The sequence below is a fragment of the Coregonus clupeaformis genome, unplaced genomic scaffold (assembly GCF_020615455.1).
Source record: "Coregonus clupeaformis isolate EN_2021a unplaced genomic scaffold, ASM2061545v1 scaf0540, whole genome shotgun sequence".
In the NCBI taxonomy this organism is placed as follows: Eukaryota; Metazoa; Chordata; class Actinopteri; order Salmoniformes; family Salmonidae; genus Coregonus; species Coregonus clupeaformis.
Genome location: NW_025533995.1, coordinates 33,926 through 48,620, shown reverse-complemented (window position 1 = coordinate 48,620; position 14,695 = coordinate 33,926). Strand labels below are relative to the sequence as shown.

General features: G+C 44.4%; 1 protein-coding gene across 1 annotated transcript; it reads left to right on the top strand.

Annotated features, from left to right (window-relative positions):
* Positions 1-6,689: 6,689 nt before the first annotated feature.
* LOC121565102 (cilia- and flagella-associated protein 221-like) lies at positions 6,690-14,116 on the top strand. Its single transcript, XM_045215872.1, has 6 exons — positions 6,690-6,882; positions 7,234-7,334; positions 9,831-9,934; positions 10,626-10,767; positions 13,952-13,967; positions 14,075-14,116. Exons 1-6 carry the CDS (start codon positions 6,781-6,783, stop codon positions 14,114-14,116), a joined length of 507 nt encoding a protein of 168 aa, XP_045071807.1. The 5' UTR covers positions 6,690-6,780.
* The last annotated feature ends 579 nt before the right edge of the window (positions 14,117-14,695 follow it).

The following is a 14,695-nucleotide window of genomic DNA, read 5'->3' as shown; positions in this document are numbered from 1 at the left end:
GAGGACTTTAAGATAGTTTATTTTACTAAGTTGAGGGTAAAATAGGTAGGTGGTAATATTGACACATGGCCAAATCATGTGTCAAAAAGGGGGATGGTTGGATTAAATATTAAATATATACGAAGGAGAGGACAAAATACTTTAAAAAAAATAAAAAATAAAATACTTGTATGATAGTTTATTAACCACACCTGTATGTCAGAGGTTTTGTGCCCCACAGGTGAACTAAAGGAGAAGGTGACCCACTCTATCTAACCAGGAGACTGAATCAGGCCTGGCGGGAAGGGCCCTACCAAGTACTGCCTTTGCCAGCAGAATAGCTGAGAGATCCATCTGGGTCCATGTCACACACTGTAAAAAGGCAAAACCAGCTACACCTGACGAACAAACACAGAGTTAGGAGAAAGATCCGATTACCACTAGGGCTCGGGGGTTGGCTCCTTAACGAAGATTCCCTTACCCTGTCTGATCATCCCTGTGTGAGTTCGATAGAAGGTAAAGCAATGGGTTGGCCTCTGGCATCTGACATGTTCTCAGGGCAAGGGTGGGGATTCACAGGTCTCCCGACGGTAGGTAGCTGTCTGATTGTGGGGGCCATATTCCTAACACACACGGACCCTCTTGTTTCAGCCAGAAGTGGTAGTTAACCTAACACAAGTTGAAAAGGCATAGGAGACAGCTAGACGTAGGGAAAGGGGAAATTCTAGAGTAAACCTCTCTGAGGGAGGTAGTGAGACCGGGGCTGTGATAAAGATAGTGCAAAACTATAGACCTGGAGGAAGTAGTACAGGTGGAAACGGGGTATAGAAATCTTAACCTGTGGTTGGAATGGATTCAGTATATGGCAAAAACGATGTCTAAAGAGGACTGTTTTGCCTGTGGGACAGCCAAACCAGGGTTAACAACTACTCCGTTCCCCTTGACAGGCTTTAACTCTCTGTCAGGTTTTTCCTCCATGCAAGCCACCTGGGAATGTGGTGAAAGAGTCTTATGGTAACTTGCAGTATCTGTTTCCCCCGATAACAAAGTCATCCCGACCTGGGTTGCCTCAGTTTGAAGTCAAAGGGGATTCTAATTGTTTTTCTAGGACTAGTAAGGATAGGATACAGGGTAGGGCCTTTTAGCTCCTGCTCCCACACAGAGAATGTCACACCTAAAGAGACCATGACTAATCTCTCCTCTTTGTTGCAGCCAGAGGATTTTAGGAGCCAAAAACCAGACCCGTGCTGACATCTGATGGATGTGTGGTGATAACTGATTGTGAACTCACCTACATACGCAAACAATCAAACGTGTCAGAGACTGGTGAGTTGTCACATAGAAAGTAGGACCTCCTCCCGGGATCCTTTGATGAAAATATATATATTGATGGGATCCACAATCAGATCGCAGCTGGGTTTGAATCAAGTATTTTCTGGTGGTCAACAATTAATAAAAATGTAGATTGGATAAATTATATTTAATATAACCAGCAAAATATTTATAAACCACACTCGTGATGCAATAAAGGGATTAGCTGAGCAGACAGTGGCAACTAGCTTAATGACATGGCAGAATAGAATAGCTTTAGATATGCTTTTGGCTGAGCGGGACGGGGTTTGTGTTCTGTTTGGATATATGTGCTGTACTTTCATCTCCAACAATATAGCACCGGACGGGCCCGTGACCAAAGCGCTTGAGTGACCATCACCACGCTGGCGAACGAACTGGTTGAGAACTCTGGTATTGATAGCTCCATAAACGGTTGGTTTGATAACATATTTGGTAAATGGAAAACTATTGTTGTGACTATTCTGGGTGAACTTATGGCCTCTATGGGTATACTTGTTCTTTGTGGATGTTGCCTTATTTCCTGGCTGAGTGACTGGTTTGGTGAGTACTCTTCTATGGTGGTTACTGGATTTCTGACCCTAGTAATTGTGTTTTTGCTGTTAATGTGTTGTGCTGCTTGCATCGTCCCCTGTCTCAGGAGGTCAGTGGTAGGAGTGGTGCAGGCGTCAGGTATGATGCTGTTGTTACCGGCCCAGGATGATGCAGGTGACTCTGCTACTGACTCTGAGACCAAGCTGGATGATCCATGTTTTGCCTAGTAAAATACATACACGCATTTATTTTCAGTTCTTGCTCATTTATTACCTTATGTTTTTACTAACCACTGTGATTGTTTATTCTTCCTGATGTGAAGGTAAAGGATTCCTGGGTGGCTGGTAGCCAACTCAGTACATGTTAGGTGTAGGGGAGGAATAGAGGGTTAAAATTATTATTTTTATTTTTATTAACATTAAATGTTGTGATTTAATTTCCATATCCTGTTATTCTTAAGGGTGATTATACTCTGTTTAGAGTGACACAATAAAATTGTTGGCTTTTATTTTTAATTGGATCTGTATGTGATGAATAGCTTGGAAGGAATGCATTAAGGAGGAGCACTGTACTGATATGGATTGTTTCACATAACAGGCTGATAAGAACACTCTCTCTTTGTTGTCTGTGAAACTGTCCTTGAACATGGGTACATGGAGTACAGTTAGTGTCTTTTGGGTGCTGACTGTTATACCATTAATAAAAACGTCGATAGAATGAACTACATACATGAATGTTCAAAAATTAGGCAATTGGACACAACAAGGTTTTGAGGAGGTGCATGGCCAGTTGGCTGCAACCTCTCTCATGGCTTTCCAAAATCGTATTGCTGTCGACATGCTCCTGGTTGAAAAAGGAGGAGTATGTGCTATGTTTGGTGAACAATGTTGTACCTTTATTCCCAACAATACAGCCTCAGATGGCAGCTTGACTGTCGCCCTGGAAGGGTTACGAACTCTTAATGGTAAAATGAAGAGCCACTCAGGGGTGGATACTTCAATGTGGGACTCTTGGATGGATGCGTTTGGTAAATATAAAACGCTTGTTTCTTCTATACTTGTATCCATCTCTGTTTTTGCTGCAATTCTAGTGCTTTGTGGATGCTGTTGCATTCCATGCATACGGACGCTGACAACCAGGATTATAACCACCGCTATTGATCCAAATCCTGCAGATAACGGTCAGATGTTTCCTTTGCTTGCTATTGACGATGCTGACCAAGGATATCTGGATGATGAATAGCATTTAAGCTTTTTGTCACGTCTCTTGTGAGACGTGAAAGGGGGAATGTAAAACTTTATCTTCTGATAAAGTTTTCCCTATTTTGCCAAATTGCAGCATTTAAGCTTTTTGTCACGTCTCTTGTGAGACGTGAAGAGGGGGAATGTAAAACTTTATCTTCTGATAAAGTTTTCCCTATTTGCCAATTGCAGCATTTAAGCTTTTGTCACGTCTCTTGTGAGACGTGAAGAGGGGGAATGTAAAACTTTATCTTCTGATAAAGTTTTCCCTATTTTGCCAATTGCACTATTAGCTTGTGTCACGTCTCTTGTGAGACGTGAAGAGGGGGAATTAAAACTTTATTTTCTGATAAAGTTTTCCCTATTTTGCCAAATTGCAGCATTTAAGCTTTTGTCACGTCTCTTGTGAGACGTGAAGAGGGGGAATCAAAACTTTATCTTCTGATAAAGTTTTCCCTATTTTGCCAATTACACTGTTAGCTTGTGTCACGTCTTAAGTTTTCCTTCTTTACTGTTACTTGGTCACGTCTCTGGGGAGACGTGAAGAGAGGGATTTGTCGTAGTAAATATATAATGTTATAGCTTGGTCTGACTAAAATCTTGTGCATGACCCATTTTGTGTTGGGCCTTTGTATTCAATACAATGGACAAAAGAGTCCTATCTTGTCAGCCTTGTCAGCAGGTGGCTAAGGACAACACCCACGCCATAGGTCTCTCAGTTCTTCCAACTCACGAGTTCTTGCTCTGAGGACACACACACACACACCCACACACACACACACACACACACACACATCATCACTGATAAACACACACACACACACACACACATCATCACTGATAACACACACACACACACACACACACACACACACACACACATCATCACTGTTAAACACACACACACACACACACACACAAAAATCCCCTTCTCTTAGGCTGAACATTTGAAGACAGAGAACCCGACTCAGAGCCAATGCAACAGTGGAGGGGACCTCGCCCAACTCATCAGGACCAATCAGAAGATCAGAACTACTAGATTCAACCTACTTCATTTTATTGTATAAAATGTCAGCACACAATGTTTCGGGGCTCTCTCAGATATCTCCCTACGAGATTGACGAACGGGTCCGTGCACGCGATTCCAGATATCTTTACCTCTGAATAAACTGCCTTTATTATACCATATCCACCCTGTCCAAAGTCTCTACTTGGTCTCAGTTCTCCAGTAAACTTGTTTTATCAACAACTGTAACCTAATTATAGACTTTAATAAACTGCAAACGGACTTTCGGTACTAAAAGTCTGAAATAATCGTCCAATTCAAACCAGCAAGTCATCAAACAGCATCCACTGGCTTTGTCCAAACCAACTGCATGTGTTTTGTTTGAGCAGTTATTACACCTGACCAGTTTTATAATAGACTAGTACCAAAGACAGTACAGTATGAAGATAGGCAGAAACTGCTTCTCCAATATAAATCCCCGATAACGCATGTAGGCGAAGTCATGGCAACGTTGGCTCGCTTGACTCATGCGCAGAAATACGTCATTGGGTCTAATGGTCTTCTCACCCTGTACTGCACATGTGCAGACCGTCATGTCAAAGGCACTTGTCGTATATGATGAATGGTGGTCGTCATTGCTGATGAACAAAAGGAGTCTGCTCATACTGAACGTTGATCATAAGGTTTATTCAGATCACAAGCTTCAGCATGAGTAACAGACTTGCAGGGTCTGGAGAGCAGTGTCCTCCAATTCTGATGTCTGCTCTGTCCTATCTTCTTTGTGTACCCCTATTTATAACCAATGCAACAAGATGGGCTCCCTCTGCTGGCCAGTTTACAATACACTTCCTGTCTATTATATGTTACCTTATACTAAATATTGCCTTTTGATACTAACATAACCAACATTCCATTTCGTCATGAAAAACATTTAACAAAGGCATAATCTTCAGATACGATACACTCTTTTGATATAAAGTAGTTTTTGACAAAAATGAAAACGTGTCAGTGTGTCACTTTCACGAGGTTGTAGTAATACCATGTTCAACTACTTAAGACGATGTCTCGACTCCAGGTTGTGCCTTTAGATTTCGAGAAAATGTACAACAAATGAATATATTTTTACTTCTCTCATTGACTTCATAAACCCCAAACCCCGGTATTGTCTGCTTGGCCTGTTTCACAAGCGTTCCCAGATGTTGCGCCTCTGGGTTTAGAAACTCTTTGCTAATACTAACCCTTGAAAAAATATCCCGGAAGAATCACTATGGTGACGAGAGTGTTTGGTGGATGTTCTATCAGTGAAACAACAGGTACGTTCAGTTTTCAACCTTGAAAAGCACCCACATCATGCAACGAATAAAAACGTGTGTTGTTTATGAGCTAACGTTACCAAATCGAAACTAAAACAACTGTTTGATGAAGTTTGATAACAAGCTAGCTAACGACGTTAGCTGTTTCTCTCTGCTAGCTGCTAGCTTCCACTCTTTCTTGCTAACCCGTCCCTAGCTAGTTTGCTTACTTTCCTGTGTCAACCACAGTAGCTGCACATGCACAAAGTTGGCTTGCTAGCTTTGTGTCATTTGGTTCTTTTCATTATCATATGGACAACATTGCATCTTTGAAATGCAAGCGTTTAACGTTACATATCTGATGTGATATGAATTGTGATATTGTTTGCTATCTTCTTCAGCCCTTTTTTAATGGAGAAGTGATGGAAGTGGCACACTCTGCATCAGAGACATTCACAGACAGTCAAAGGAAGAAGACCCCTCTTCCCCTGTGCCAACTGGTGGAGGACACAAAAATAAGTCCCTCTAATGTCCCTCATCACCTACTAGAGACCCGTAGGACCCTTACACTTAAACAATTTGATACATCTCAGTCATATATTTAACAGGCTATATTCAGTCAAGAATACTATGTTTATTGTAGTAGAGCGCTAGGGCTAGAACTATAATATGCATGCTCATGATGCTATCTGAGTTACCGTAGCCTACATTATGCAGTGTGTGGTTCCTCAGGCGTTTGATAATATTTTCCACTTGTTTTGGGTTTTAATATTTACTTCATTTAGCAAATGCTCTTATCAAGAGCGACTTACAGTAGTGAGTGCATACATTTTCATACTTTTCCCCGTACTGGTCCCCCATGGGAATCAAACCCACAACCCTGGCATTGCAAGCATCATGCTCTACCAATTGAGCCACACGGGACTAAGCAGATGGTGAAGACATCTCATTTATATTATACTTTCCAGAAACCTATACCAAACTCAAGAGCAACAGTGCAATCCATGCATAACCCTCAGCACTTCACTTCAGTGGGTTTAAACTGGGGAAGGATTATCAGAGGACCTTGGTGAGTGAAGCAAAGAGTGTTGACTGTTCCAAGAGAACAAAAGACAAAGCACTGACTTTAGATGGATTTTGCCGATATATGCACTTCATGTACCAGTACATTCTTATACAAGGCGTCATGTAATTCATCTTTGTTTTAATCTTCCTCAGAAACTTATCAAACTGAAGTGATCAACATTCCATTATCCCCCACGCACTTAAAAAAGGTGTTTGTTTATTACTATTTGATGTCATGTTATGCATTCCGTCTATGATCTTTGATTCGTATGCGTGTCAGTGTTGATGGTTAATTCCTCCATTTTGATATTCTATGCAGCATCGTCTTGTCCCCGGACTGTCCTACACAGTGAAAGTACACTTCTGTCCTAAAGAATGGCGCTACTTCTACGACTGTATTCGGGTTCATTGCAAGGTTGGAATCCAGTGCTATGTTAATTTCTAATCAAGTTCGCATGCCGTCATGCCTGACAGTGATCTCTTCAACTTCTACTTCTAATCTATTCAACTGTCCATCAAAAGAGGGATTTGCTGTGTTTATGCATCACATGTTGTTTGTTGTCAACGTTTCTCTCCATAGTTGCTGCATGGTAAGCCTGGTCCCAGATCTGTTTGTGCTGTCTTGCAAACTTCTAAGGTCATTGTCACTCCATGGCAAACTGATCTGGAACCAGTCTACTTACTGCTAGGAGGTTCCCTCCTGCTTAGAACTCCAGGAAATGAATGCATCAGGGAGCATTGTTATTCTCTCTCAATCTCTCTCCAGGGGGAAGAGAATTTACAGGTACCAGTCCATGCCTACCCCATCATCGATGACTTGCACATCCCAACACACATCACCATACCAGCTGTCCCACTGGGCCAAAGGTGAGGTGAAGTGGACAATCGTGTCTCACTGTGCATCTTTGCCCTTTGAATAGTCTTTAAACCCACCAATGAACCTTCATAAGAGGATTGTACATGAGTTGCATGGCCACTCAAATCCCTTACAGAAAAAACACATAATTTCACATGTGAAATCATGTGTTTTTGGAACACTTCACATATGATCACGTTTCCACACTAATTTTATCACATGTTACTTTAAATGTTGTCGCAAGTTATCACATTAACTTCACATAAGATCACATATGATCACATGAAAACATGTGTTTTTGGAACACTTCACATGTGAAATTCATATGTTCTTTCCGTAAGGGATAGGCTACAGCTACAGCCTAGTCTGCTAAGTAGTTGCTAAGTGCACCAGTTTCTGAATTAGCCTGCCAGATAAACATGATGAGTGGCAACAAAGGCTTGTTTGAGGAATAAACTCAGTGTGTTATTATGGTCATGTAACGCATCATAAACATTGGTTTTTAATAATCTCTGTTGATACTAACGATGCGGTGAGCAGTCAATATATTAGAGTCCATTTGCACAGTAGATAGCTAATTGTAGTTCTCTAAGTAAGCCGTATGCTGGGTATATGCTAGGGTCAGTAGTATTTGTCTTGCATGTTCAACAATCTTCAGTCAAAACAATACACTTGGAAAGAGAATACTTTTTAAAAAATCCAAATATAAACATATGTAAGGCCATAGAGATACAATATAATAATTATTTACATTTTACAGATTGTGACACAATCCACTTTCCACAATTTTTTATAGGAGGGCATTTTTATCTCTTGATAAAAATGATTGTCTTTTGAACTGAGTGGCTGGCTGAATTTGATTTAGCTTTACATTTTATTGTAGGTCTCAATGAACATGTAGGCTGTTGTCCTTTCTCTCTGGGGCTGTGTGATTTACAGTACCAGTCAAAAGTGTGGACACACCTACTCATTCAAGGGTTTTTCTTTATTTGTAAAGAAAATTACATTGTAGAATAATAGTGAAGACATCAAAACTATGAAATAACACATATGGAATCATGTAGTAACCAAAAAAGTGATAAACAAATCAAAATATATTTTATATTTAAGATTCTTAAAATAGCCACCCTTTGCCTTGATGACAGCTTTATACACTCTTGGCATTCTCTCAACCAGCTTCACCTGGAATGCTTTTCCAACAGTCTTGAAAGAGTTCCCACATATGCTGAGCACTTGTTGGCTGCTTTTCCTTCACTCTGCCGTCCGACTCATCCCAAACCATCTCAATTGGGTTGAGGTCGGGGGATTGTGGAGGCCAGGTCATCTGATGCAGCACTCCATCACTCTCCTTCTTGGTAAAATAGCCCTTACACAGCCTGGAGGTGGGTTGGGTCATTGTCCTGTTGAAAAACAAATGATAGTCCCACTAAGCCCAAACCAGATGGGATGGCGTATTGCTGCAGAATGCTGTGGTAGCCATGCTGGTTAAGTGTGCCTTGAATTCTAAATAAATCACAGACAGTGTCACCAGCAAAGCACCATAACACCTCCTCCTCCATGCTTTACGGTGGGAACTACACATGCGGAGATCATCCGTTCACCAACACCGCGTATCACAAAGACACGGCGGTTTGAACCAAAAATCTCCAATTTGGACTCCAGATCAAAGGACAGATTTCCACCGGTCTAATGTCCATTGCTCGTGTTTCTTGGCCCAAGCAGGTCTCTTATTATTATTGGTGTCCTTTAGTAGTGGTTTCTTTGCAGCAATTCGACCATGAAGGCCTGATTCACACAGTCTCCTCTGAACAGTTGACGTTTAGATGTGTCTGTTACTTGAACTCTGTGAATCATTTATTTGGGTTGCAATTTCTGAGGCTGGTAACTCTAATGAGCTTATCCTCTACAGCAGAGGTAACTCTGGGTCTTCTATTCCTGTGGTGGTCCTCATGAGAACCAGTTTCAACGTTCTTGAAATGTTCCGTATTGACTGACCTTCATGTCTTAAAGTAATGATGGACTGTCGTTTCTCTTTGCTTATTTGAGCTGTTCTTGCCATAATATGGACTTGGTCTTTTATCAAATAGGGCTATCTTCTGTATACTCCCCCTACCTTGTCACAACACAACTGATTGGCTCAAACTCATTAAGAAGGAAATAAATTCCACAAATTAACTTTTAACAAGGCACACCTGTTAATTGAAATGCATTCCAGGTGACTACCTCATGAAGCTGGTTGAAAGAATGCCAAGAGTGTGCAAAGCTGTCATCAAGGCAAACGATGGCTATTTGAAGAATCTCAAATATAAAATATATTTTGATTTGTTTAACACTTCTTTGGTTACTACATGTTTCCATATGTTATTTCATAGTTTTGATGTCTTCACTATTATTCTACAATGTAAAAAAATAAAGAAAAACCCTTGAATGAGTAGGTGTGTCCAAACTTTGACTGGTGGTGTATATGCTTGTTATCTTTGACCTTTGACCTGTCTTTGACCTTCCAGTGTCAGCCATGTGATCCCTCTGAGCTGCAGCTGTCCCATTGACTTTGAGTTCCAGGTGTACATCATCCAGCCACACAAGGCCTTCTCGGTCCAGCCCCTGTCAGGTAACTCCAATCAGCAGACTTGGTAGCACTTTACATTAGGCCACTGAATAAAGTAGTAATCACACAGTCCTTAACAAGATAGCAACAACATCCTACCTGCTCACTCAGACAGACAGTGAGGAAAACCCCTGTATTATTCTATCTACAGTAGGTATATATTATTTGATTAATGTATTAATCCTGTGAGTCTATTTGCCAGATATGTATCAATTTATTTTTTTATATTTGATGGTAGGATAATTTCTGGTTCACAATAAGGTTCCAGCTATGTTTTTGTGTTAGTTCCTTGAGGTGATTAGTTAAAACTTTGAACCACATAAAACATTTTTTGCTGGCTCCCATCATGTCTTGTGTCTGAATTACTGTGGAAAGATGCTCATAGTCTGCAACTGCCACCTTGACACAAAGCAGTCAGGGACTCAGTGCATCTAGCACAGGGGGAGCTGTGTTGTTTTGTCTCTGGCATGGATGGTGATGCTTTCCAGGCAATGCGTGATGATGGATTTCCGGGGGTTACGCAAATAGCCTAGTACTCAGACTGGGTAGAGATGTCTGAAAAAGTATCTCTCTATGTTTCCCATGGTTTGAGGGTATTGAAGTGTTGAGTTTAGGTAGGCCTACGTATTGTTTTCCTTTAACAAATGCGTTACATTCAAGACCGGTATAATCCTTTGTTTGTGTGTGATTCTAGGAGTGATTCCAGCCAATGGGAAGGTGGAGGTGACCGTCACATTCAGGCCGTTCCAGTATGACACGTCCCAGGTCACTCTACAAGTGGTCATCTCCCAGTTCAATTCCAAACCCTACGTCTGCACCCTCAGCGGGTCCTCCTCGCCATTTACATTACATTTACATTTTAGTCATTTAGCAGACGCTCTTATCCAGAGCGACTTACAGGAGCAATTAGGGTTAAGTGCCTTGCTCAAGGGCACATTAACGTCATTTAGCAGACGCTCTTAGCCAGAGCGACTCACAAATTGGTGCGTTCACCCTATAGCCAGTGGGATAACCACTTTACAATTGGGGGGTAGAAGGATTCCTTTATCCTATCCCAGGTATTCCTTAAAGAGGTGGGTTTTCAAATGTCTCCGGAAGGTGGTGAGTGACTCCGCTGTCCTGGCGTCGTGAGGGAGCTTGTTCCACCATTGGGGTGCCAGAGCAGCGAACAGTTTTGACTGGGCTGAGCGGGAACTATGCTTCCGCAGAGGAAGGGGAGCCAGCAGGCCAGAGGTGGATGAGCGCAATGCCCTCGTTTGGGTGTAGGGACTGATCAGAGCCTGAAGGTACAGAGGTGCCGTTCCCCTCACTGCTCCATAGGCAAGCACCATGGTCTTGTAGCGGATGCGAGCTTCAACTGGAAGCCAGTGGAGTGTGCGGAGGAGGGGGGGTGACGTGAGAGAACTTGGGAAGGTTGAACACCAGACGGGCTGCGGCATTCTGGATGAGTTGTAGGGGTTTAATGGCACAGGCAGGGAGGCCAGCCAACAGCGAGTTGCAGTAGTCCAGACGGGAGATGACAAGTGCCTGGATTAGGACCTGTGCCGCTTCCTGTGTAAGGCAGGGTCGTACTCTCCGAATGTTGTAGAGCATGAACCTGCAGGAGCGGGTCACCGCCTTGATGTTGGCGGAGAACGACAGGGTGTTGTCCAGGGTCACGCCTAGGCTCTTCGCACTCTGGGAGGAGGACACAGCGGAGTTGTCAACCGTGATGGCGAGATCATGGAACGGGCAGTCCTTCCCCGGGAGGAAGAGCAGCTCCGTCTTGCCAGGGTTCAGCTTGAGGTGGTGATCCGTCATCCATACTGATATGTCTGCCAGACATGCAGAGATGCGATTACCCACCTGGTTATCAGAAGGGGGGAAAGGAGAAGATTAGTTGTGTATCGTCAGCGTAGCAATGATAGGAGAGACCATGTGAGGATATGACAGAGCCAAGTGACTTGGTGTATAGGGAGAAAAGGAGAGGGCCTAGAACTGAGCCTTGGGGGACACCAGTGGTGAGAGCACGTGGTGCGGAGACAGCTTCTCGCCACGCCACTTGGTAGGAGCGACCGGTCAGGTAGGACGCAATCCAGGAGTGAGCCGCGCCGGGAGATGCCCAGCTCGGAGAGGGTGGAGAGGAGGATCTGATGGTTCACAGTATCAAAGGCAGCAGACAGGTCTAGAAGGACAAGAGCAGAGGAGAGAGAGTTAGCTTTAGCAGTGCGGAGAGTCTCCGTGACACAGAGAAGAGCAGTCTCAGTTGAATGACCAGTCCTGAAACCTGATTGGTTTGGATCAAGAAGGTCATTCTGAGAGAGATAGCAAGAGAGTTGGTTAAAGACGGCACGCTCAATAGTTTTGGAAAGAAAAGAAAGAAGGGATACTGGTCTGTAGTTGTTGACATCAGTGGGGTCGAGTGTTGGTTTTTTGAGAAGGGGAGCAACTCTCGCTCTCTTGAAGACGGAAGGGACATGGCCAGCGGTCAAGGATGAGTTGATCAGCGAGGTGAGGTAGGGGAGAAGGTCACCGGAGATGGTCTGGAGAAGGGAGGAGGGGATGGGGTCAAGCGGGCAGGTTGTTGGGCGGCCTGCAGTCACAAGTCGCAGGATTTTATCTGGAGAGAGAGGGGAGAAAGAAGTCAAAGCATAGGGTAGGGCAGTGTGAGCAGGACCAGCAGTGTCATTAGACTTAACAAACGAGGATCGGATGTCGTCAACCTTCTTTTCAAAGTGGTTGACGAAGTCATCCACAGAGAGAGAGGGGGGTTCAGGAGGGAGGAAAATGTGGCAAAGAGCTTCCTAGGGTTAGAGGCAGATGCTTGGAATTTAGAGTGGTAGAAGGTGGCCTTAGCAGCAGAAACAGATGAAGAAAATGTAGAGAGGAGGGAGTGAAAAGATGCCAGGTCGGCAGGGAGTTTAGTTTTCTTCCATTTCCGCTCCGCTGCCCGGAGCTCTGTTCTGTGAGCTCGCAGTGAGTCATCAAGCCACGGAGCTGGAGGGGAGGACCGAGCCGGCCGGGAGGATAGGGGGACACAGAGAGTCAAAGGATGCAGAAAGGGAGGAGAGGAGGGTTGAGGAGGCAGGAATCGGGAGATTGGAGGGAGAAGGATTGAGCAGAGGGAAGAGATGATAGGATGGAAGAGGAGAGAGTAGTGGGAGAGAGAGAGCGAAGGTTGCGGCGGCGCATTACCATCTGTGTAGGGGCAGAGTGAGTAGTGTGGGAGGAGAGCGAGAGAGAAAAGGAAACAAAGTAGTGGTCGGAGACATGGAGGGGAGTTGCAGTGAGATTAGTAGAGGAGCAGCATCTAGTGAAGATGAGGTCAAGCGTATTGCCTGCCTTGTGAGTAGGGGGACGGTGAGAGGGGTGAGGTCAAAACAGGAGAGGAGTGGAAAGAAGGAGGCAGAGAGAAATGAGTCAAATGTGGACATAGGGAGGTTGAAATCCCCCAAAACTGTGAGGGGTGAGCCATCCTCAGGAAAGGAACTTATCAAGGCGTCAAGCTCATTGATGAACTCTCCAAGGGAACCTGGAGGGCGATAGATGACAAGGATATTAAGCTTAAATGGGCTAGTGACTGTGACAGCATGGAATTCAAATGAGGAGATAGACAGATGGGTTAGGGGGAAAAATTGAGAATGTCCACTTGGGAGAGATGAGGATTCCTGTACCACCACCCCTCTGACCAGATGCTCTCGGGGTGTGCGAGAACACATGGTCAGACGAGGAGAGAGCAGTAGGAGTAGCAGTGTTTTCAGTGGTGATCCATGTTTCCGTCAGCGCCAGGAAGTCGAGGGACTGGAGGTTGGCATAGGCTGGGATGAAGTCAGCTTTGTTGGCAGCAGAACGGCAGTTCCAGAGGCTGCCTGAAACCTGGAACTCCAGGTGTGGGGTGCGTGCAGGGACCACCAGGTTAGAGAGGCAGCAGCCTGTCACACTCTGGCTCCGGGACTTGTAATTGAGCCAGGGTGTATTCGTTTTGTTGTGTTTTGTTTGGTTGGGTTGTCATGTGGTTATGTGTCCTTGTTTGTATTTGAGTGACTCCCAATCAGAGGTAACGAGTGTCAGCTGTCGGCTCGTTATCTCTGATTGGGAGCCATATTTAAACTGTGTGTTTTCACCTTGTGTTTGTGGGTTTTTGTTCCATGTTCCGTGTTTCAGTCGTTGTACTGTGGACTTCACGAGTCGTCTTTTGTTTTGTAGTTCTAATACGTTTAATTAATTAAAGTCATGTTCGCTCAACGCGCTGCGCTTTGGTCTGTTCATTCGTCAGACGATCGTGACAGAAAAACCCACCATAAAAGGACCAAGCAGCGTGTCCAGGAGCAAAGAGACTGGACATGGGAGGAGATTTTGGACGGAAAAGGGTCCTGGACTTGGGAGGAAATCCTGGATGGGATGGATCGCCGTCCATGGAGCGAAACAGTGGAGAGGCGACGGAGAGAGGAGCAACGGCGTCGGCAGGGCCATCGTCGGAAGGACGAGAGGCAACCCAAAAAAAATTTGTGGGGGGCACATGGCTTGGCGGCTGGGCAGCAGGAGGCTGCCACAGAGAGACGTGGAGAGAAGGCTACCGGATTACGGGAGCCATTGGCGAGTAGAGGGAGGGAAGCAGTTGAGGCACGGCGTAAGAGACTGAGGTGTGTTACCAGTCCGGTCCGGCCCGTTCCTGATCCCCGGTTAAGGCCAGTGGTGTGTGTTCCCAGTACGGACCGGCCTGTTCCTACTCCACGCATCAAGCCCACGGTGTGCGTCGCCAGTCCAGCCCGGCCGGTTCCTGCT

Bases quoted from the DNA above. Each gene is read 5' to 3' on its own strand.
- LOC121565102 (XM_045215872.1), top strand. From the start codon at position 6,781: ATGCAGCATCGTCTTGTCCCCGGACTGTCCTACACAGTGAAAGTACAC. The intron at 6,883-7,233 runs GTTGGAATCCAG...ATCTCTCTCCAG, and splicing joins GTATTCGGGTTCATTGCAAG to GGGGAAGAGAATTTACAGGT. The intron at 7,335-9,830 runs GTGAGGTGAAGT...TTGACCTTCCAG, and splicing joins GCTGTCCCACTGGGCCAAAG to TGTCAGCCATGTGATCCCTC.